The sequence below is a fragment of the Onychomys torridus genome, chromosome 1 (assembly GCF_903995425.1).
Source record: "Onychomys torridus chromosome 1, mOncTor1.1, whole genome shotgun sequence".
NCBI classification, from domain to species: domain Eukaryota; kingdom Metazoa; phylum Chordata; class Mammalia; order Rodentia; family Cricetidae; genus Onychomys; species Onychomys torridus.
The window spans coordinates 62657011-62678637 of NC_050443.1; the positions used below are offsets into that span (position 1 = coordinate 62657011).

General features: G+C 42.1%; 1 protein-coding gene across 1 annotated transcript in view; it reads left to right on the forward strand.

Moving 5' to 3' along the window:
- Adamtsl3 (ADAMTS like 3) overlaps positions 1 to 21627 on the forward strand; it is a 291872-nt gene that overhangs the window by 244455 nt on the left and 25790 nt on the right. The window contains exons 22-23 of the mRNA XM_036188825.1: positions 1032 to 1159; positions 4210 to 4338. Of these exons, the coding sequence (XP_036044718.1) occupies positions 1032 to 1159; positions 4210 to 4338 (257 nt within the window). The remainder of the gene's footprint in view (positions 1 to 1031; positions 1160 to 4209; positions 4339 to 21627) is intronic.

A 21627-nucleotide genomic window follows, 5' to 3' on the forward strand; every position in this document is an offset into this window, starting at 1 on the left:
GCCTCTTCTAGTTTTCTTGGAAAGATTTTCAGATTTCTTCTCCTAAAAACTGTGCTTTCTCCCAATCTCCTTTGTCTGCCTAAACAGTTTTAGTTCTTTCGTGTGTGTGTGTGTGTGTGTGTGTGTGTGTGTGTGTGTGTGAGACTGACTTTATGTATCTATACATAATCTAGGAACAGCAAATGGGAAAGGATAAATCAGGAATATTTGCCTTTCTGAGACTAGCTTCATTAACTTAGCATTGTAAAGGAGTGATAAAGGCCCATTAAGGAAAAACTCCTGGTCAGAATCATTGGCCTCGGTGGAGACCTAAAATTCACCTGACCAAGGGACTATCCCTCACCTTAAGCCATGCTGAAGGGATCGGTGGACTAATTGACTGCTTAAGTGAGGTACTTTTCCTTCCCAGAGTTCCTGCCCTCTAGGACAGTGTCCACACACCATTGTGGTTGCAGTGAGGTTCTGGGTCTGACTCAGGAAGATGGGGCTTCTTTTTCTTTTCTTTCCTTACCCTGTCTCTTTCAGATACTAGCGAGAACCTAAACCTAAGCATATTTCTTTTGTTTTTCCCTTATAGTCTTGACTTCCTTGCTCTTTCTCTAAAGCCCCCAACTCTGCCACATGACTCCATTGTGCACCATTAATCTGACATCTGTGTCTGCTTAACTCAGGTGGCCTGGTGTTTTCCTTCTCTGTGCCATTCTCCTCTCCCAGGAAGTTGCTGAGATGTACAACTTGTCTGCCATTTTTTTTAACTCTAATAAAATTAAAATAGAAGCCAATATGTCCATGTCCCAGCCTGTTGTAAGTGCTCTCTGAGCTAATGCAAGAGGAAAGCCTTCCCCACTCTTCCATATATCCAGTTTCTTCCTTGAAGCAGGGGGCTGGACATGATTACCTTTTGGGCTTCGTGCCAGACCAAAGCCTATAAATTTGCAGTGTCCATTCTCCATAACCTGCGATGGCCCGACAGCAATTATATATGTTCCTTGAGTTATATTTTCATTTAACTCATATTAACTCTTTTACAGGATCATTTTGGAGGAACCTGGGAAGATACAGATAAAAAATCCTACAAAGAAAGAGCAAGGGATATATGAATGTTCCATAGCTGATCGTCTTGGTTCAGATGTGGAAAGTTCATTGGTGTTATATGCAGGTAATGCCCATAGGAGAAGCCTAGAGTGTCTGCGTCTTGTCGTGGCTTTGTGTATCACCTGAAACCCTAGCACTCTAAAGCCTAAGTATGTATCCCAATGGCACAGGGCTTGTTCAAGCACCGGTTGCTGGATGCTGCCTAGAGCATTGCCTTAGTGGGTTTGGAATGAGTTTGATGCTTGCTCTTTTGAACATGTTCCTAATTTACACCAACTCTCTGGAAACAATGGCTCAAAGGCTTACTTTCCACAAATCGGGAATTAATGAGATGGAGGTTCATTGGTAGTGTTGACACTAATGACTTTTTAAAGTTTCATCAGCTGAGAAGTGAGAACCACTAGTCTTCAAAGTTGGTACCTTTCTCTCAGTGACATTCCTCCCACTCCTTAGCCAGTATTCCCCCCCACCCCCAGGAATTATAATTTTACATCAGCATACATCTTCATAGGCACTGTACATGGTCATTTTGTAACAAAGTATTTTTTACAATAGATCATTGTTAACTGCTTACATTGTAGGCAGTAATTCCTTGGGGCAAGATTCTATTCTAGGACTAGACATAAATAAGAGAGCCATCCCCTAGCTCACTACTCTCTTTTCTTCTCTTTGTGACTCAAATGGACCAAGGGAGAGTAGAGATGACATCATGGGTTAGAGCCCACTTTGGTCACCTAGATGCTAAGCTTAATGGCAGATGCTTGTCATCCACAAGCTGAGAAAGTTGAACCTGTTGGTGTTAAAAGTTTCTTGGGTCTGGAAGATTTGAGGATGACTGCCTTTCCAAGGCAGAGCCTACAGGCCAGTGGTTCTCAAACTTTCTAATGCTGCAACCCTTTAATATAGTTCCTCATGCTGTGGTGAACCCCAACCATAAAATTATTTCATTGATACTTCCTAACTGTAGTTTTGCTACTGTTATGAATCATAATGTAAATAGCTATGTTGTCCAATGGTTTTAGGTGACCTAGGTAAAAGGGTTGTTTGACTCCCAAGGGGTTGTGACCTACAGGTTAAGAACTCCTGTTTCAGGCCTTTGTTTTCTCCTGGACTGTTGTGCCTGCCTGTAATCATTAGGTCCTTTCAAACAAGCACAAATCGAGGTAGTTCCTGTAGTGAAGAGGAGACACCTCCTCTGCCAGTACTCCTAAGTCTGCTCTAAGTCCATTCCCAGATACCCTAGGCTTTTGATAGAGCTGATGTGAAGTCCTTATAAGCCAGAAGATGAGCTGTGACAACCGCAGACCCCTTCTACCCACAGGCTTCCCATCATTTCCCACCCTCTCAGGATAGCTTTCTAAGCCCCAGGCATTCCAAGAAAGAATGGAACTTTCTGTAGCCTGGGCTTCTTGAGAACAACATTGCATGTGTTCTTATTCTATATTTTCATTGTCTACTTCACACAAATTATGCATGTAGGTGGACAAAGCAAGTGTCCTAAGTTAATGAATAAATCCATTAATTATCAAATTTCAAGGAGTGGAAGTCCTGGAATGAATTCCTGACTCTGTCGTTTTGTCTTTATTGTTTCTTCAATACAAGTTTTATGTGGCTATTTGTTTCACATTAATTAAAACGCCAAGTTATGACTTCTCCTCCAAACAGTGCTAATCCACTTGAGATAGCTTAATATGATTTTTATAAATGAAGAATTTCTGCAGAGTAGAGAGGTGTGAGAAGTGTCTTAAGGATGCACCCCAGCAGCTAATAGCCTTTCAAGAGTGATAGTTTTACTATTTTAAGGGACATGAATTTACTTAGATGGTGTAAGAGGGGGAGTCTTTGAGCCACACACTGTGGGGTGAATGACTATGAGATCACTCAGTACTTTTACCAGGATTCCTACTATAATCCAGCAGGAAAACACTTTGTACATGTTCATGGTTAGAAGTAAGTTAACAAGAGTTGTGAGCTCCTGCCTATCTGGTCTTTCCCAATACAGCTTTAATGAACCCTGAACCCTACATTTTTTCTGTGATTGTCAAGTCAGCCTGTCTCTGGACCTAAAAGAAAACTGTATATGGTTTTTTGTTTTTTGTTTTTTTTTTAGGAACTATATTGTTGTTTAAATGTCTGATTGCATCACCTTGTGCACAGGCAGGTTTTGTGATTATTGATTAAAGAGTAGCTCTGGTCTTGTTGCTGCTGAGCAGAGAGCACAGTGTGATGCTTTGTACATGTTAGCTGAGCCTTGGCTTACTCTTAGCTCAGTGGGAGAGGCCCTAGAGAGTCTTCTCCATCCAGGATAACACTTTCCAAGGACACCAGGATAGCTCAGGATCCACTGCCCTATCTCACACCCCTCTTTCCATAAAGATGGTCACAACCCCTGGTGTTTTGGGCCCACATCAACTCATCTGAGGCTGCATGTGAGAGATGCTATTCTGCCCTGCCATGCGGTTTTGCATCTTGAGTCTTTGTGAAATTATCAAGAAGGAGTTAACCTTAATTTTGGTTATGAGGATAAATATCTTCACTTTATACATTGTTACAATCCACCCATCCCCACCCACCCACACTTCCATCCACCAACCCATCCATGCATCCATCCATCCTCCCATATATCTCCCCATCCACCCATCCATCTATCTATCCATCCATCCACCCATCCATCCATCCATCCATCCATCCATCCATCCATCCATCCACCCACCCACCCACCCATCTATCCATCCATCCATCCATCCATCCATCCATCCATCCATCCATCCACCCACCCACCCACCCACCCATATCCATCCATCCATCCATCCATCCATCCATCCATCCATCCATCCACCCACCCATCCATCCATCCACCCACCCACCCATCCATATATCCATCCATCCATCCATCCATCCATCCATCCATCCATCCATCCATCCTCCTATCCACTCACACATCCATCCATCCATCATCTTTGCACTGAGTACCTCTAGCTGTGTGTGTGCTTGTCTGTGTGTACCACAGGGGTTAAAGAGACCAGCACTCTTCCCTGCTTTCAGCAAATCAACAATGCTTGTCAATGAACAAGAGCTTAAACCTAACATAGTTTCTGCTCCCTTTGAATTAAGAGGCACCTGTCATCTTGTCTATTGAAAGAAATGTCACCAAACCGGAACACAGCTATCTGTCTGTTGTGGTGGGAGGCACTGTGGAGGCAGCCCTTCAGGCAAATGTGACAATCCACTGTCCTGTAAAAGGTAAGTATGATCATTTCAAGTATGAAGGTATTTGGCCAACAATAGCTGGAGGTGACAGCCAGCATTTTAGTGTTTCATACATCATCCTGATGAACTCACATTCTGGGTTCTAGTACTCTCCCATCTATCTAATTCTCCAAGTGAGCTCATGCCATATGGTAAGACTGATGCCAGGACTGGGGACATGGCTCAGCCAGTAAAGTCTTGGCTCTGAAAACACAAGGACCTGAGTTCAGATCTAAAACATGCACATAAAAATAAAAAAGAAGGCCGGGCAGTGGTGGCACATGCCTTTAATCCCAGCACTTGGGAGGCAGAGCCAGGTGGATCTCTGTGAGTTCCAGGCCAACCTGAGCTGCACAAAAAGCTACACATAGAAACCCTGTCTCGAAAAACCAAAACAAACAAACAAACAAACAAATAAATAAATAAATAAATAAGAAAGCTGGGCATAGTAGCATGGGCCTGTAACCCCAGCTCTGATGGGTATGGTACAGATACAGGTAGATTCCTAGAGTTTGCTAGTCTTGCTAGTCAGTGAGAGACCTTGTCTCAAAAGATAAGGTGAAGAGTGAGTAAAGAGAGCACCAGTGTTGACCTCCAACTTGGTCTACATAAGAACCTGCATGCATATATACAAACACACTAACTCACTAGCAGATTCTTCTCTCTCTCTCTCTCTCTCTCTCTCTCTCTCTCTCTCTCTCTCACTCACACACACACACACACACACACACACACACACACACACACACGGTGCAAGAGAGAGGTTTAAGACAGATTGCCACTTTGTCTCCACTGTGGGCTGTGACTGACACTCACATTGGCATGTTTATCCTGGGAAAGCCAGCGCACTGTGTGTGGGCAGATCTATAATAAAGAGAAACTTTCAGTTAGGAGATTGTGTAGTGACTGTGGAGTCTGAGAAAAGGGATTTTTGGAAATTGTTAAATATGTCTTCCTGCTATGCAGTAGCCTTGGCAAAGCCAGGTCTAAGACTAGGAATGCCAATGTCTTCTATTCAGACCTAGTCTGTGAGTGGGCCTCAGCAGCCTTTGTGGCATTGGCTTTTCCTGCTGTGTTTGCTAATGCAGGCTCAACTCTGTTGTTCAAATCTTAGATGATCTTTTAATAAAAAAAACCCAGAGCTAGATATCAGGGTGAAAGCTGAAAGATCAGAGAAGCAGAGCATCCAGCCACTAGTTCTTACCTCTATGAAATCCTCAGCCTACAGAGAGTAAGTTCCTGTTTCCTCACGCCTTATATACTTTTCTCTGCCTAGACATCACTACCTGGGATTAAAGGCGTGTGTGCTTCCTAGTACTGGGATTAAAGGTGTGTGCCACCAGTACCTGGCTCTGTTTCCAGTGTGGCCTTGAACTCACAGAGATCCAGACGATCTCTGCCTCCTGAGTGATAGGATTAGGGATGTGTGCTACCACTGCCTGACCTCTGTGTCTAATCTAGTGGCTGGCTCTGTCCTCTGATCCTCAGGCACGTTTATTAGGGTACACAATATATCACCACACAACTCCTTTATAAAAGACTATTTATTTGCAGTGCTAGGGATGGGCCCTCAGGCCTTGCTCATGTAAGGCAAGTGTTCCCCTACCATGTTCTGCCCATACCCCTCCAGACCCATTTTTTCATTAATAGAAGTAAAACTTTCAGCCTGACTCTGCCTGAACTAGGGCTATTTTGCCACTTGAGGCCAGGCATTCTTAGGTCTTAACATGGACTCTAGAGTCCCCAGAATATAGACAGACAATATATTCTGCACATTTCTACACTTTACAGGTGTAAAGGGGTGGGCTGTTGTGAGACTAGCTGTATACCACTTCCTTAGAGAGACATATAAATACCAAAGTGAGTCTACTAATTCAAAAGGAATTTTCTATATGCCCTTATTTTACTGTGCCTTGACTTAGTTGCCTGAACACTATATCCCCCAATTTCCAAGGATTAATAAGCACCCCTGTATTTGTAGTCACGTTTGATGTTCTCTGATGGTGACCCATCTGATGATGTGTGACTTTGACTCTTTCACTGAGGAGTTGTCTTAGTTAGGGTTTCTATTGCTATAAAGAGACACCTTGACCATGGCAACTCTTTCGGTAATTTTTGTTGTTGTTGAAATATAACTTTTAAGCCATGGTGGTCCAATAAAATACAGGAAGTTATTCCAGGTTTTTGCTTTTTTGGTTTTTTTTTTTTTATCTGTTGAGATTTGCTTTGTGACTGAGTATGTGGTTGATTTTAGAGAAGGTTCCATGGGATGCTGAGAAAAAGGTCTATTGTGTTAGGGTGGAATGTTCTGTAGATAATTATTAAGTCCATTTGAGTCATAATATCTGTTAGATCCCTGGTTTCTTTGTTAGGTTTTTGACTGGCAGACCTGTCTATTGGTGAGAGTGGGGTCTTGAAGACTCCCACTACTAGTGTGTGGGGTTTGGTTGTGATTTAAGCTTTAGTAATGTTTCTTTTACCTATGTAGGTGCCCTTGTATTTGGAGCATAAATGTTCAGAATTGAGACTTCATCTTGTGGATTTTTCCTGTGATAAATATGTAATGATCTCTTTTGATTAATTTTAGTTTGAAGTCTATATTGTTAGATATTAGGATAGCTACACCAACTTTCTTCTTAAGTCCATTTTATTGGAAGGTCTTTTTCCAGCCTTTTCCTCTGAGGTAGTATCTGTCTTTGAAGTTTAGGTGTGTTTTTTGTATGCAGCAGAAGGATGGATCCTGTTTTCATATCCATTCTGTTAGCCTGTGTCTTTTTATAGGCAAATTGAGTCCATTGATATTACGGGATATTAATGACCAGTGATTGTTGATTTCTGTTATCTTTTGGTGGTAGTATGTGTGTATTTCCCTTCTTTGGGATTTACTGCTGTGGGGTTATCTATTATCTGTGTTTTTGTGGGTGCATCTAACTTCCTTAGGTTGGAGTTTTTCTTCTAATGCTTTCTGTATGGCTGGATTTGTGGATAGGTATAGTTTAAGTCTAGTTTTGTTTGGAATGCCTTGTTCACTTGTCTATGGTGATTGAAAGTTTTGCTGGGTATAGTAGTCTGGGCTGGTATCCATGGTCTCTTAGTGTCTGTGTCTGCATTATGTCTGTCCAGGACCTTTTGGCTTTCAGAGTCTCCATTGAGAAGTCAGGTGTTATTCTGATGAGTCTGCCTTTATAAGTCACTTTGCCTTTTTCCTTTGCTGTTCTTAATGGTCTTTCTTTATTCTTTATGTTTAGTGGTTTAATTATGTTGCAAGGGGACCTTTAGTCTATTTGGTGTTCTATAAGCTGCTTCTGCTTCTGCTTCTTCTTCTTCTTCTTCTTCTTCTTCTTCTTCTTCTTCTTCTTCTTCTTCTTCTTCTTTTTGGTTTTTCGAGATAGGGTTTCTCTGTGTAGCTTTGTGCCTTTCCTGGAACTCACTTGGTAGCCCAGGCTGGCCTCAAACTCACAGAGATCTGTCTGCCTCTGCTTCCCGAGTGCTAGGATTAAAGGTGTGCGCCACCACCACCCAGCTCATAAGCTTCTTGTATTTTCATAGGGAAAGTTTTCTTCTATGATTTTGTTGAATATATTGTCTGTGCCTTTGGTGTTCTTCTCCTTCTTCTATCCCAATTATTCGTAGGTTTGGTCTTTTCATGGTGTCCCAGATTTCCTGGACATTTTGTGTTATGACATTTTTGGCTTTGGTGTTTTCTTAAACTGATGAATCTATTTCCTCTATTGTGTTCTCCATGCCAGAGATTCTCTCTGCCATCTCTTGTATTCTGTTGGTTATGCTTGCATCTGTAGTTGCTGTTTGTTTACTCAGATTTTTTATGATCAGCATTCCCTTGGCTTGTGTCCTCTTCATTGCTTCTATTTCAATTTTCAGGTCTTGAACTGTTTCCCTCACATGTTTAGTTGCTTTAGTTGCTTTTTTTCTTGTTTTTTTTTTCTTCTGGCTTTCTTTAAGGATTTATTGATTTCTTTCAATTTTTTGTTTGTTTTTTCCTCAATTTCTTTAAGTGAATTTTTCATTTCCTCTTTAAAGGCCTCTATTGTCTTCCCAAAGTTTTTTAAGGTCATTTTCTTCTGCTTCTTCTACATTGTGATGTTCAGGTCTTGCTGTTGTAGACCCTCTAGGTTCTGGTGGTGCCTTATTCTTCTTTATGTTGTTGTATGTATTTTTGCACTGTCATCTACACATCTCTTCCTCCAATAGGTGCAAGAGGTGTCTGTGTCTAAGTGAGCTGCTCTTGGTCCAATCTGTGCTTGCTGTGTCAGTGTCTCTGGGGCCACTCATGGTCCAATTGTAGTAGCTCTTGGTCTAATTGGAGCTGGCAGATTCTGTGTCTCAAGGAGCTGCTGAGGTTGAAGGGGGATGGGTGGATTTGAGATAGAGTGAGGGTCTTGTAGATTGCATGGCTGATGGGGGGTGTTGGTGGGGAAGCCTGCCTGAAGGAGTCTTTCCTGCTGGTCCTCAACTGGTGCAGCAATGGGTGGGAGTTTCCAGGCATGGATTGTGCCTCAGGATCTAGGTCCTAGAGTGACCATGGCAACTCTTATAAAGAAAAACATTTAACTGGGGATGGCTTACAATTTCAGCAGTTTAGTCCATTATCATCATGATGGGATATGGTGGTGAGCAGGCAGACAAGGTGCTGGAGAAAGAGCTGAGAGTTCTACATCTTAGTCCGAAGGCAGCAGAAGGAGACTGAGTGCCACACTGGCCAGACTTGAGCTTATAAGACCTCAAAGCCCACCCCATAGTGACACACCTCCTCCAACAATGCCACACCCACTCCAACAAGGCCACACCTACTAATAGTGTCCATCCCTGTGGACCAAGCATTCAAACACGAGTCTATGGGGACCATAACAATCCAAACCACCACAGGAGTTGTAGGAAAGTATTTATTCATCCTATATAAGACACCAACCACAGACCAAAAATAAATAAATGAATGAATGAATGAATGAATGAATGAATAAATAAATAAATAAATAAATAAATAAATAAATAAATAAGGGATTCTATTCAAATGTAGTGTGAGTTTAAACCAATGAGTTTATTGGGGGTGAGTTACAGGAGCATGGGAGACTCAAGCACTTACATCACCAAAAAGTCCATCCCTGCATGGCCGACAAGTCACCAAAGCAACAGCCCTGACATGCTCGCACAATGTGTAGGCAGCTCTATCAAAGACTCTCCTGTACTCTAGCAGCTGCTTCCTGCTTATGTGTCCTTGAGGAGGGGACTTTGCTTCTTTTAATCTTCTGAACTTTCCAGAGTCTTTTAACAGGTAACTGCCTAGGGTGTTTGAGCCCCCACCCCCTTCTCTGACAGAGTTAATGAATTCAGGAGAAGCAGAACAGGATGCAGTGTGACAGCAGGGGCCTCTGAGGCTGCCCAGTAGCACCTAAAGATGGGTGTCATGAGAAGACTTGGGTCACACTCACCCAGATTCCTTCTCTTCCTTTCTCCTAATGTTCTCCTGCTCACCCTACTTCTAAAGGCACACCGTTGGCTCCGTGCATGCTGGAAATTTGCTACCCTCCAAGGTATTAGTTTTCAATCCCTGGCAGTCCTTGCAGTGTTTGGCCTGTGAAGACTTTTGACAGATTGCCCAGCCTCCCAACTGGCTCCACCCACAAATATGTGACTTTTCTGGCAAAATGGACCTGCCATTGCAGAACAGGCCAGCATTCTCTAGCCAGGGCAAGGAGAAAAGCAGAACAGAACTGTTCAGATGCCAAGCCACAGACTTCTCCAATTTCTGTAGCCCTCCACCTGCAGAGGATTCTGAAAAATAGATGTGACTTCTATTAAGAGAAACTCAACTTTTAATGTTTCATTTTAAAGCTTAGCTTCCTGATCATTCAAAATCAAACTGTGGGGTGGGGGCGGAGGAGGCATCCAAAGGCTTGTGGCCCATTACTTGCTGTCCTAAGTCAGGGACTGGAGGCAGTGGAATCTTGTTTTCACAAACAAAGTCTTCAGAGAAGACCATTAAACTCAGCTCAGGTCTGGTCTCTTATCCACTCAGGGAAAATATGAACTCTCTGATCCCTTCCCAACTCTGCAGGCCTTTCTGCCCTGTGCTATATTATACTGCTGGTAGGCAGGCCTTCCTCTTCCTCTTCCTCTTCCTTCTTTGCTTCCCCCCCCCTTCTTCTTCCTCTCAAGTGAAGCTCAGAGTTGGGAGTATTCACCTTTCCCTATGATTCATCTTTTCTAGAAATAGTCCCTTTGGTCTTTAGTGCCTAGCCACCCTCCACTATGATCTCAAACCCCAGAAACCCATCAGAGGTTCTTTCCCTTTCAAAGTGAATCTGCCACTGAAGCTGCCATCATGTTGAATTATGTGCCATTTTAAACAAACCTGCATTGAACTTAGTGTCTCCTCATGGGCAGATGCTATAGCCAGCCTAGCTTTCTACGGAGAGACATCTTTTTGAAGGCAGTTGGTAACACTGATAAAAAGTCAGAAATTGTGAGTTGACAAACAGTTCTATGACTAGCTAGAATACAAACATGGATGAGTCATATGTCTATCTTGCCCTCATCTCCAAAACAGAAAATAGACTCTAGTAGTAGAGGGGACTTGGTCATCATTTAATTTAGTCTTTCATTCTATAGATGAGTATATAGCATGATTCACAAAACCACATTCTTCCAGAACTTTGAAATTCAGTAGGACAAACATTAAAAACCACCACCACCACCAAAAACCAAAACCAATTGCTCTTGAACTGTTTTCTTCTAGTTGTTTTTCGGGATACTAAAGCACATACCTAGGACTTCTAGACAAATTTATGGCTCTTTGTCATGGGCAACATGTTTTATACTACTCATGTGGTATAGATATCAATAGAGCTTATCTCCAGCTACCCTTAGAGATTTTTCTTCTAATTCTATTAAATGACAGAACTAGAAAAAAAAAAAAAACCAGCACTTCTGAAGGTTGAACATTCTATTCTGAAAAGGTTGTTTGTCTTGCTTGTCATTAAGAAATACTTTCTTGTAAAATGTGGGGTGTTGGGGAGTGGGCTTCACCCTTCTGCCCCACACACACCTTCTGTTAAGGAGAGGAAGTAAAAAGCAGTAAATAGCATTGCTGTCTAATTATTTCTTTCACACAATCACATTCCATAAGCGCTGTTTACCATATAATTTTCTATTACATTTTTTGTGGGGAGAGGGGACGCTCCATGCCTTGGCACACATGTAGAGGTCAGAGAACAACCTCAGGAGTCAGCTCTCTCATTCCACCATGTGGGCCTCAGGCTTGGGGGCAAGCATCCTTGTCAACAGATACATCTCGCCAGCCCCCCCCCCCCCGTAATGTTCTGCTCTGTGTGCATTCTCTTGTTTGTGAATCATTCCTTATGCTCGCCAGACACAACTGATGCAAGCCCCTGGTGCAAGCCCCTGTGTGGAGGTGTTCCTGTGTGTCAGCTCCTCCTTTGTTTCTAAGTTCTCCAGATCCACAGACAGAAACGGGCTTGAGCTAGGAAAATGATGGTCCCAGAGTGGATGGACCTGTCAAAGCTCTATGGCCCAGCCAACAAAGGAAGATGGTCTCTTAAGCAGGAAATGCACTTGACACCTGTTCCTCAGAGCCAAGTGACACCTAAAGGGTTGGCTGTGCCTTGAAATTCAAAGTACACTGAAGAGTGCAAACAGCATAGAACACTAGTCAGGGCATCTGGCATGTACATCTGCTTCAGAAGAAGAATTCTGCATCAGGGAGGGACATCTGACCTCACCAGGAAGCTACCCAGGTAGGCTAGAGAGGACTCTAGCAAAATTCTTAAGGGCAAACATATAAAATTTTGCCTAAACTAAACCTAGCTCTGTGTGTGATTAAGGAGAATTTTCACCAAGAATGTAAAGATTTTTACAATGCTTGCAAATAGTTCATTTATTAGGGTTTGATTTGTTTAGTTTTGTTTAAGGCAACATCTCAGGTTGCCCGGGCAAGCTTTGAACTCACAATATAGTCCAAGATGACCTTGAACTCTTGATATTACTGCTTCTTCCTGTAGAGAACTGGGATTACTGGCATGTGCCACCATGCCTGGCTTGCAGAGGTTGATATTCAGGGCATCCACTGGTTGTCAGTGTATGTAAGAGGGAGATGAGCAAGAAGGGACTGGAGAGAAAGGGAGATGCATGCAATCCCATGAAGCTTTGTGGGCCCAGGAGAGTTGAAAGGTAGCGTTAACTCACCAAGTGGCTATGCTGGATCCCCCAGTGGCCAGGGCTTCATTCACTCGCCTCCCCGAGTTACAAAGACTCCATGTAAAGCCAGAGGACTAAGAGCAGTGTGGTGCTGATGGGGGAGGAATGTAGATTCCACAGCAGGTTCAAGCCCATAGGAGAACCCAGGAGCAGTAGAGACAGAAGGACAAGTCAAAGGGCAAACGGCTGAGTAAATGGTGATATGATAATTGGTTATAAATATAAAAAAACCTCTACCCAGAATGATTCTTAGTAAATGTCTCCAATATGAAGAAATTAATTTTTCAATTAAAATACAAGAGATAGGTTTGATCTGGGAATAATGAAAATACTAGAAGTGCAAATCAAAATAAAATGCCTATTGCATGACAGTAATTAGAGAGCTCTATGAATATACTTGAACTTTGGCATTATGTAGTTTTAAAGGTTGAATTTCATAATATATGAATAATATTTCAATCAATTTTGCTGTTAACATTTCAAGGTATTTTCAACCAATTTTTAAAAGCTACATTTCTGGAAGAAAGTATTTGTCACACAGCATCCATGGTATAGACATGTTTGCTACAAATCAGCTTAAGTACCAAATAACAGTAAGCCAGCTATAGGACCAACGGTTGTCGGAACTGAAGCCCTGAGCATCGAAGGGTTTGCAGTGTTTCCAGTCTCATTAGTAATGAGATTAAGATATTGATGATGACCTCTCGGACCTGTTACACTGGAAAACTTCAAGAGTTTCACACTGCTAAGGGTTGGCAAGAATATAGAAAAATAGAGTGGCAGAATATTATGTCATGAGCAACTAGATGATCAGAACAAGAAATTCTTTTCATGAGGTTTGCCGCCTTGAGGCCAAGGGACAGCTGTCAGGATGCACTCCACAGCGCATTTGTAATTGCAAGGAAAGGTGCAGAATGGTTCCTGCTCTGAGAGAAGGAGGAGGAGGACAGTTTGTGGTTAGAATGTTGACTCCAGCTACAATGCTTGCTTATTGCTTTAAAATGTCTTCAACAAACAAAAGCAGGCTTAAATATCCATCAGTCCTGGGGCATGGCATGTGAGTATCACTTGTGGTTCTTTGCCTGCCTTTGCCTGGCTGTGAGACCTTGAGCTCCTACCACTGTCTCCCTGGCCATTGGTTTTCTGTTATAGAATGAGTCACTGGGGTGGCATGTCCTGGAGGAAATTCTATCCTGGGCCTTAGGTCCCTGGCAGAAATGTGGACTGAAGTGATGATAAAGGAAGGAAAAGTGCTGAGGATACCTGGCCAGTTGGAACTTGAAACTGAGCATCCTTAAGTCTCTCCTGATACTGGAAATGTCTGGGTAAAGAACCCAGGAGTGTGGGGAAAACTCCGAATAGGTAGATAGAAAGTCCTTCACAAAAACAATTTTTTGCAGCTAAACTACTGGTCCATGAAAAACCCAATTACCTATGTTATGATTTGGAAAATCTGGTTGTAATAAAAAGAAAAGAAGCAAATAATGTAAGAGTCTGTAATTCAGTGAAGCCAGAATTTGATATATTTGAAAAGGATTCTTTCATTCATGTGAAAGCTGCTGTTTAAAACAAAATAATGTACTAGAGGGAAATAAGTCAGCATGACAGGGGAGATTTGAACAGCCTTTGGGAAAAGTGTGTCACAGCATGGTTATGTTTCATGGCCTCTGGATGCACAACTCTTTCTATGTGTCTAGATGTCCACAGTTAGTAGTACTGTGTTGAATAACTTGGATCTGGCCCCATCTTGTCTCAAAATTAGATGAAGTCAAAATATGGAAAGAAAGTTCTCTTGAGAAATAGTAAGATGTGGTTGAGATTGAAAAAATGCGAAATTAAATATGAAAGCGTCTTAGAGGCCTGTGAGTCCAGTCCTCTTTTATGAAGCAGTCTTGTACCTTTTATGAAACTTGGAACTCCAACATACAATGCATTTATTAAAAATAGTTATATCTTATTGATGAATTCTTCTCTTTATTAATATGTAGTGGCTTTCATATCTTCTAATTTGGCTTCGATTCTACCTTACTAGGTATCAGAATAGCTATTCCAGTCTCCTTGGACTTTCCATTCACTTGATAAGTTGACTTTTATCCATGAGATGTTTCTTTGAAGTAGCAGATAATTGGGGCCAGGGGTTATTTTTTTAAGAATTATTTTTCTTTTTCTTTATGAGAATGTGTATGTGCCCATGTAACTGTGTGCTATGTGTGTACATGTGCCCAGAAAGGCCAGAGAGGGTTCCAGTTCCCTGGAGCTAGAATTACAGGCACCTGTGGGATGTCTATGTGGGTACTGGAAACCAGTTTGGGTCCTCTGGAAGAACAGCTAGTGTGCTTAACTACAACATTCTCCCTCCAGCTCCAAGGGTCAGGTTTTGTTTTGTTTTGCTTTGCTTTTGTTTTTTAAACCCAATCAGCTAGTCTGATTCTCTTGACTGGTGAGAGTTGAAACCATTTACGAGTAACATTATTACTGAGAAATGTTTAGTGATTCTTACAACTTTTCTGGTTTGTTATTATTTGTTCTTTTCTTTCTCCTGGTTAGTATGAGGGGGTCACTGGTTTACTGCATTAGACATGGCAGGTCCCTCCTTGTTCTCCTTTGCTCAACTTTTCATGGAATGCATTCGTTCCTGTACTTTTATGATTGACACTGCCTTTCTGTCCCACTCAGTGTCCTGTCCTTTTAACTGTCTTCTGCAGTACTGGGTTATAATCTTGAGGCACCTGTCTTGAAATGCTCGCATTTCTCCATCAATCTTCAATATATCTTTGCTGGATGAAGCAACAATCTTGATTGGCAGTTGTTTACTTTTAGGACTTGAGCCGACCCTGCTGTCCTGGCTTTCATGGCTGCTGCTGAGAGGTCTCACGTTAGTCTGATATGTTGTCTTTTTTAAGTAAGTTGGTGTCCCCACCAGCCATGACAGACACACACAGACACACACAGACACAGACACAGACACAGACACACACACACACACACACACACACACACACACACACAGCTTTGCTTTGTGTTTTTGACGTCTTACAATGTGTTCTTGAGAAATGCTTCTCTGGACCTGTCTATTTAGGGTTCTAAGTGCTTCTGTGTTTAAATGTCCATTTCTTTCTCTAGATTTGAGGAAATTTGTGATATAATTTTATTGAGCAGATTTTTCTATGCCTTTAGTACTCCCCTACCCCTCAGTTTGTGCTTCTATCCTGTGGAGGTTTTAGTTTGGTGTCTGTCTTAGCTAGGGGTTCTGTTGCTGTGATAAAACACCATGACCATGCCGGGTTTAATCCCAGCACTGGGGAGGCAGAGGCAGGCGGATCTCTGTGAGTTCGAGGCCAGCCTGGTCTCCAAAGCCAGTTCCAGGAAAGGCGCAAAGCTACACAGAGAAACCCTGTCTCAAAAACAAAAACAAAAAACAAAAAACAAAAAACAAAAACACCATGACCAGAAGCAACTTGGAGAAGAAAAGCTTTATAATTCACATTGTTAACCGATCAGTGGAAATCAGGACAGTAACTCCAGTGGGTTTACTCTGCTTATACTTCACATCACTGTTCACCATCAATGAAATCAGGACAGGAACTCAAACAGGGCAGGAACTTAGAGGCAGGAATTGACGCAGAGACCGTGGAGGATTGCTGCTTACTGGCTTGCTCTTCATGGCTTGCTTAGTTTGCTTTCTTATAGCACTCAGGACCACCGGGGATGGCCCTGTCCACAATGGGCTGGGCCCTTCTGAATAATCACTAGTTAAGAAAATACCATACAAGCTCACCCACAGCTCCATCTCATGGAGGCAATTTCTTAATTGAGGTTCTCTCTTCTCAGATGACACTAGCTTGTGTCAAGTTGACATAAAAACTAGCTAGGACAGTCTCGTGATCCTATTCCAGAGCTCATGCACAGTGGTAGGTGCTACTCAGTTTTTAAAATTGATGTTTAACCTTGACCTTGTTCTTCATCCCTGATAATCTTCCTTAGGTTTTGCAAATGGTATTGAGGAGATTTCTGTGTCCAGTATTTCTACGTGACTTTTTAAAATATAAACCTCCTGCCTGAGTTTTCCTTCAGTGTTGCTGGTTTGCTTGATCATTTTGCTGACGTCCCCTCTACCTTGCTTCACCAGGTCCTAAATTGATTATCTGCTCTTCATATCCCTTCAAAGGTTACTGATCAGTTTTTATTAGTAAACTTTTGAAATCTTCACCCAGCATCTTTCCCATTTCGGTGTTTTGGGATTTAATAGTTGAGGAATTTGGAGGAATCATGTGGCTTTGATTTTTCATGATTCTGGTGCTTTTGTGTCATTGTTTTTGTATCTGCTGACCTGCTTATCTCTTCCAGTTTTAGTTGGAGATCTCATTGATCAGCCTTCTCTTGTGGGCTCTGTCTCCAGGACTACTGCTCCATTAACATCTATCTGGATATCTTGATGTATAAGTATAGATTAAGTAAACCACTTAATGTTGGACAGTATTGGAAGCTATTCTTATTTCTTTTCCATTGCATATAGCAATGAAAGAAACATCTTTGTGCATAGAACTTTTTACATTTCAATTTTTTTCTTAAAAAAAAAAAAGCCAAATAGGATTAGAACTCCTAGGTCAGGGGAAAGTCAGCGGTTTGTAGCTTTATAGAGTGTTGAAGTGTATGTAATGTTTAATGCCTCATTGCCAAAGTGCACTTCTAGAAAGTATAAGCTTATCAGTGCTGTAGGTTGAAACCCCACACTTCTGTTATTGCCTTTTGCTGTCCATTGATAAAAGGGGAGGGGAAAAGTAGGTAGGAGTTACAGACACAATGCTTAACGAGCCAGTGTGTATGCAAGCAATTGGTGGGAAATGTGGGCCTCATTTGAGCTGAATTCTCATGCTTGGTGTTCCAGGCAACGAGTGAAGACAGGGAAAACCCTTCATGGATGTAATCATAGTCAGTTTAGAAGATTGGTATTATAAAATTGAAAGATATTTTCTTCATTTCAGTCTTTTCCTTCTAGGTTAAAATATTTTGGAATATACCTCGGAATGTTGTTAACTTGCCAAATTATTAGCTTTCTCTACTGGGCTGAATAATGCCTCTTTCAGGAAAGGATCTTGAGAAAATATTTGTGGTGAAGCAGGCTTATATGGTTGGATTCCTAAAGATAGTCTCATCACCCCATCAGTTTGCTGACTACTGGTTTATATTATATGTTGTGGTTCTGAGATGTTTTTAAGTCATAGATGGCTTTGACAAAAGGAAAGGAAGAGGAAGTGAAGAGAAAGAGAGGGAAAAAAGAGAGAACCATCTTTACTAAAATACATTTGCCTACAAATATTTATATATAATTTACAAAAGACTTAAAAACAAAATTTGAGGATTACCTGTTTACTCCTATTTTATGAACTGAACATATTGGCTCTTTTGACCATATTCTAAGTTAAGAATGTTATTTTTCCTCGTTTATAAATTGGAAATATACACTATAAACTGCACTTTAGTTGTCAATTTAAAAACCATTTACAATCCTTGAAATATCTAAATGTATAGAGGCAAATAAAGTCTACTTAAAATGACTTCTCCTGCTCAAGACACCTTCCTGCTGTTTTTGTTAGTTTGTTTTGCATATGGTCCAGAATTCCCCTGTAGATCATGCCATATGCCCTCTGGATAAGCGTTCATTTTTAATGCAGCTTCTAAAAAGTGGATCATAGCACTTTGTCCACTTATAGCCCAGTGTTAGGTGAGTAAGTTACCCAAATTGCTGTCCAGAAGGCGGAGCCTAAGGAATGTCCACTGTTCTCACCATTTGAGCTTCTGTGTAGGATTCTTCTTCCATTCTCGACACTCAGTCAGTGACTTTTGCAATGTGTGTAGTTCCACATGCACAATGCTATGTGTATAATGCTACATGCACAGCAGCAACTCATATCATTGTGTCTGGTGTGCAAAAGTCCTTGCTTCTAACTCTTCAAGGGACTACTGGAGGGTTTTGGCCTTGAGACAATATTTGCAATAATTGCCATGGACACTTTGTGGCCTGTACAGGAGACCCTGGAGAACAGTATCCAGACCCTCGTAGACTATGACTGACAGTTAGGAAGAACTGCCCAGTCCTGAGTGAAGCAGAATCCCAGTGTCCTGAGAGGTCAAGAGTAACCACACCATGAAGAGAACTTGGTGATATCCTCATCCATGACATAAGAAAAAATTTAGGAGACTTTAGGGAAAGATCTTTAATGACGGAATTGGGGAGTAGATGGCATGATCCAAAAGATTTCTAAAGCCTCAGAACAAATTGCTGGGGGTACTGATTACACCAGTCTGTTGGCATCATTTCTAGAAAAGGAAATGTACATCAATAGCATTCAAATGCTCTGCAAATGGCAAGAGCCATAGTTTTGTATTTGGAGTTCTGAGTGGAGCCTCAGTGATAGCTAGGCCCTTCGTTGCCAGAAAGGACAAAAGAATATGCAATTAGCCCTAAAGAAGGGTATTCCTCAAACTTCTGCTGCCACCTAACTGTCCTGCAGTCGAGAACCTTGTTGTCTCTTTAATGTGTTATCTCTGATGCCAGTGCTGTGAGTTCCTGTTTATTGTTAGTTACTGGAGACAACCTCCTTTTGTTGTTGCCTACGTTATGTTCAGTAAACCTCTTACTTTATATATTGACAGCATCTTTTCTTCATGATTCCCTGCGGGGAGGCAGGAGTGGTTTAAGTCTTCATTTCTTTTAGAGGAGGGGGTGAAAAGACTCACAGAATATTGTCAAATAGCCGAAAGAGCCAACAGATAGCAAAAACATTCAGGGATGCTATGTACTTACGTAAAGAGCTGGCATCTTAGAATGGTCCACATAAGCCAAGGATTTTCTGGTGTGGAATATTTCATGGGCCTTTCAAGGATGGAGGAAATTTGTTTTTAAACGCTGACTACTTTAAAGAGACCCTTGAGGTGCAGACTCTTTGCAGTACGTGTTTCACAGCCTCTGCAGAGCTGGACTTTTTTCCACAACATCCACTTTCCAAAAGCGATTTCAGCGTTGTGGAAACAGACTGCCGGATATTTCAGAGCTGTGAATTCTTGTGGGAATGGCCTGGCTTGGAGGTTAGATAAATAAGTTGAAGCCATTTCTGACATGTTAGAGCTGTCTTCACAGAATAGACATTTGTAGTTTTTAAAGCCTGCAAAGGGCAGCAGGATGAAGGATCCTGTCCTCATCCTCTGTTCTCTTCAGTCCTTTGAAAGCATTTGCAGGCTTTCAAGCGTGTTTGTTTCTAAGCTATGGCAGTTCCAGAGTGTGAATGTTATAGAACCTTCTGTACCCACTTTCTGCCTGACCTGGGCCTCCTTGTTTTTGACTACTGTCTTAAACTGTCTAGACACATCTGCCCCTCACCCCACCAATCAGAAGAACAGGAATCCTGGACTGCTTTCCACTAACAATATTGAATACCACTAATGGTATTCATCATGAACAACAGTTTGAAAATGGAAGTTGAAGATCCAGGATGGGGCAAACATGTGTCCACCCCCTGCCTGTCCCTGTCCCTGTCCCTGTCTCTCCTCTTGTCTCCTCCAACCATGTGGATTGCAGTAGGAGTTCCAAATTCTCTCTCTCTGCTATAGAGCTCTTGCCTATAAAGGCGGTGCCCAAGCCTTCCAAGATGCTCTGAAGGTAAAATTTTTTATCCTCTTTAGAAAGCCAGTCTTATTAATATAGGGCCCAGAGAACTTGCCTGGCCTTCCACGTGCTCTCTTTAGGCTGTGCTAACAAGCCTCCTGTGGGTAAGCCACTCCTCCAGGACAACCTTGGAGAGTGAGTCTGGCTGGTTTTCCCAGGGCCTTTGAGCTCACTCAGAGGCTGTCTGCTGGAACACATCAGATTGCTGGAAGAAAAGGGGCTCTTTGGGGGAATCTCACCCTGACTTACCCTCTCGAAAGTCAGAGTTCAGCATCCCAGCAGCATTTCAATCCAGGACTAGAAACAACACTGTGACATGGATTCCTTGGAAAAGGTTCTTAACTACTGGAGGACTAGTAATCTACCTGCTAATCAGGAATTGTGGGCTAGGTTTAAGTGTATGAATTGGGGGGAGATGCAGATGTTCACTTGACAGCACTTACCACTGAAGGTATTACACAGCACTATTCTGTAAGCACTGGCAAGAAAGTGAAATCACCAATGTAAATATTGGGAGAGATACAATTATAACCTTTTGTAAATGATGTAATTGTTTACCTCAAAAATAGATTGCAGTCTTCCTAGCAGCTCTTTCTTTTTAAAGATTTATTTTTATTTATGTGAATGTGTCTGTGCATGTCTATGTATGTGTGACGGTGTCCTCAGAGGCCAGAAGAGGGCATCAGAACCCTGGAGCTGGAGTTATGGGCAGTCGTGGGAGGCTTGACATGGATGTGGGAACTGAACTCAGGTTCCCTGGAAGAACAACAAGCACTCTTACCACTGAGACATCTCTCTAGTGCCATAATTATTCCCTTTTAAAAAATTTATATCCTGATCGAAGTTTCTCCTCCTTCCTCTCCTCCCAGTCCCTCCCCTTCCCTTCCCTTTGCCTCCTCCCATCCACTCCTCCTCCATTTCTCTCCAGGAAAGGGCAGGCCTCCTGTGGATATTGACAAAACATGCAATATCAAGCTGTCATAAGACTAAGCACCTCCCCTTTTATTAAACCTAAGCAAGGTGACCCAGCATGCAGAATAGGGTCCCAAAAGCCAACAGAAGAGTCAGAGACAACCCCTGCTCCTACTGTTAGTCTTACAGGAAGACTTAGCTACACAACTGTCACGTATATGCAAGGGCCTAGGTCAGTCCCATGCAGGCTCTCTGGTTGTTGGTTCAGTCTCTGTGAGCCCCTATGAACCCAGGTTAGTTGATTCTGTGGGTTTTCTTGTGATTTCCTCGACCCCTCTGGCTCCTATAATCCTCCTCCCTCTCTTTAGCAGGATTACCCAAGTTCAGCCTAATATTTGGCTGTGAGTCTCTGCCTCTTGGTGAATGAAGTCTCTTTGATGACTGTTGGGCTAGGCACCAATCCCAGCACA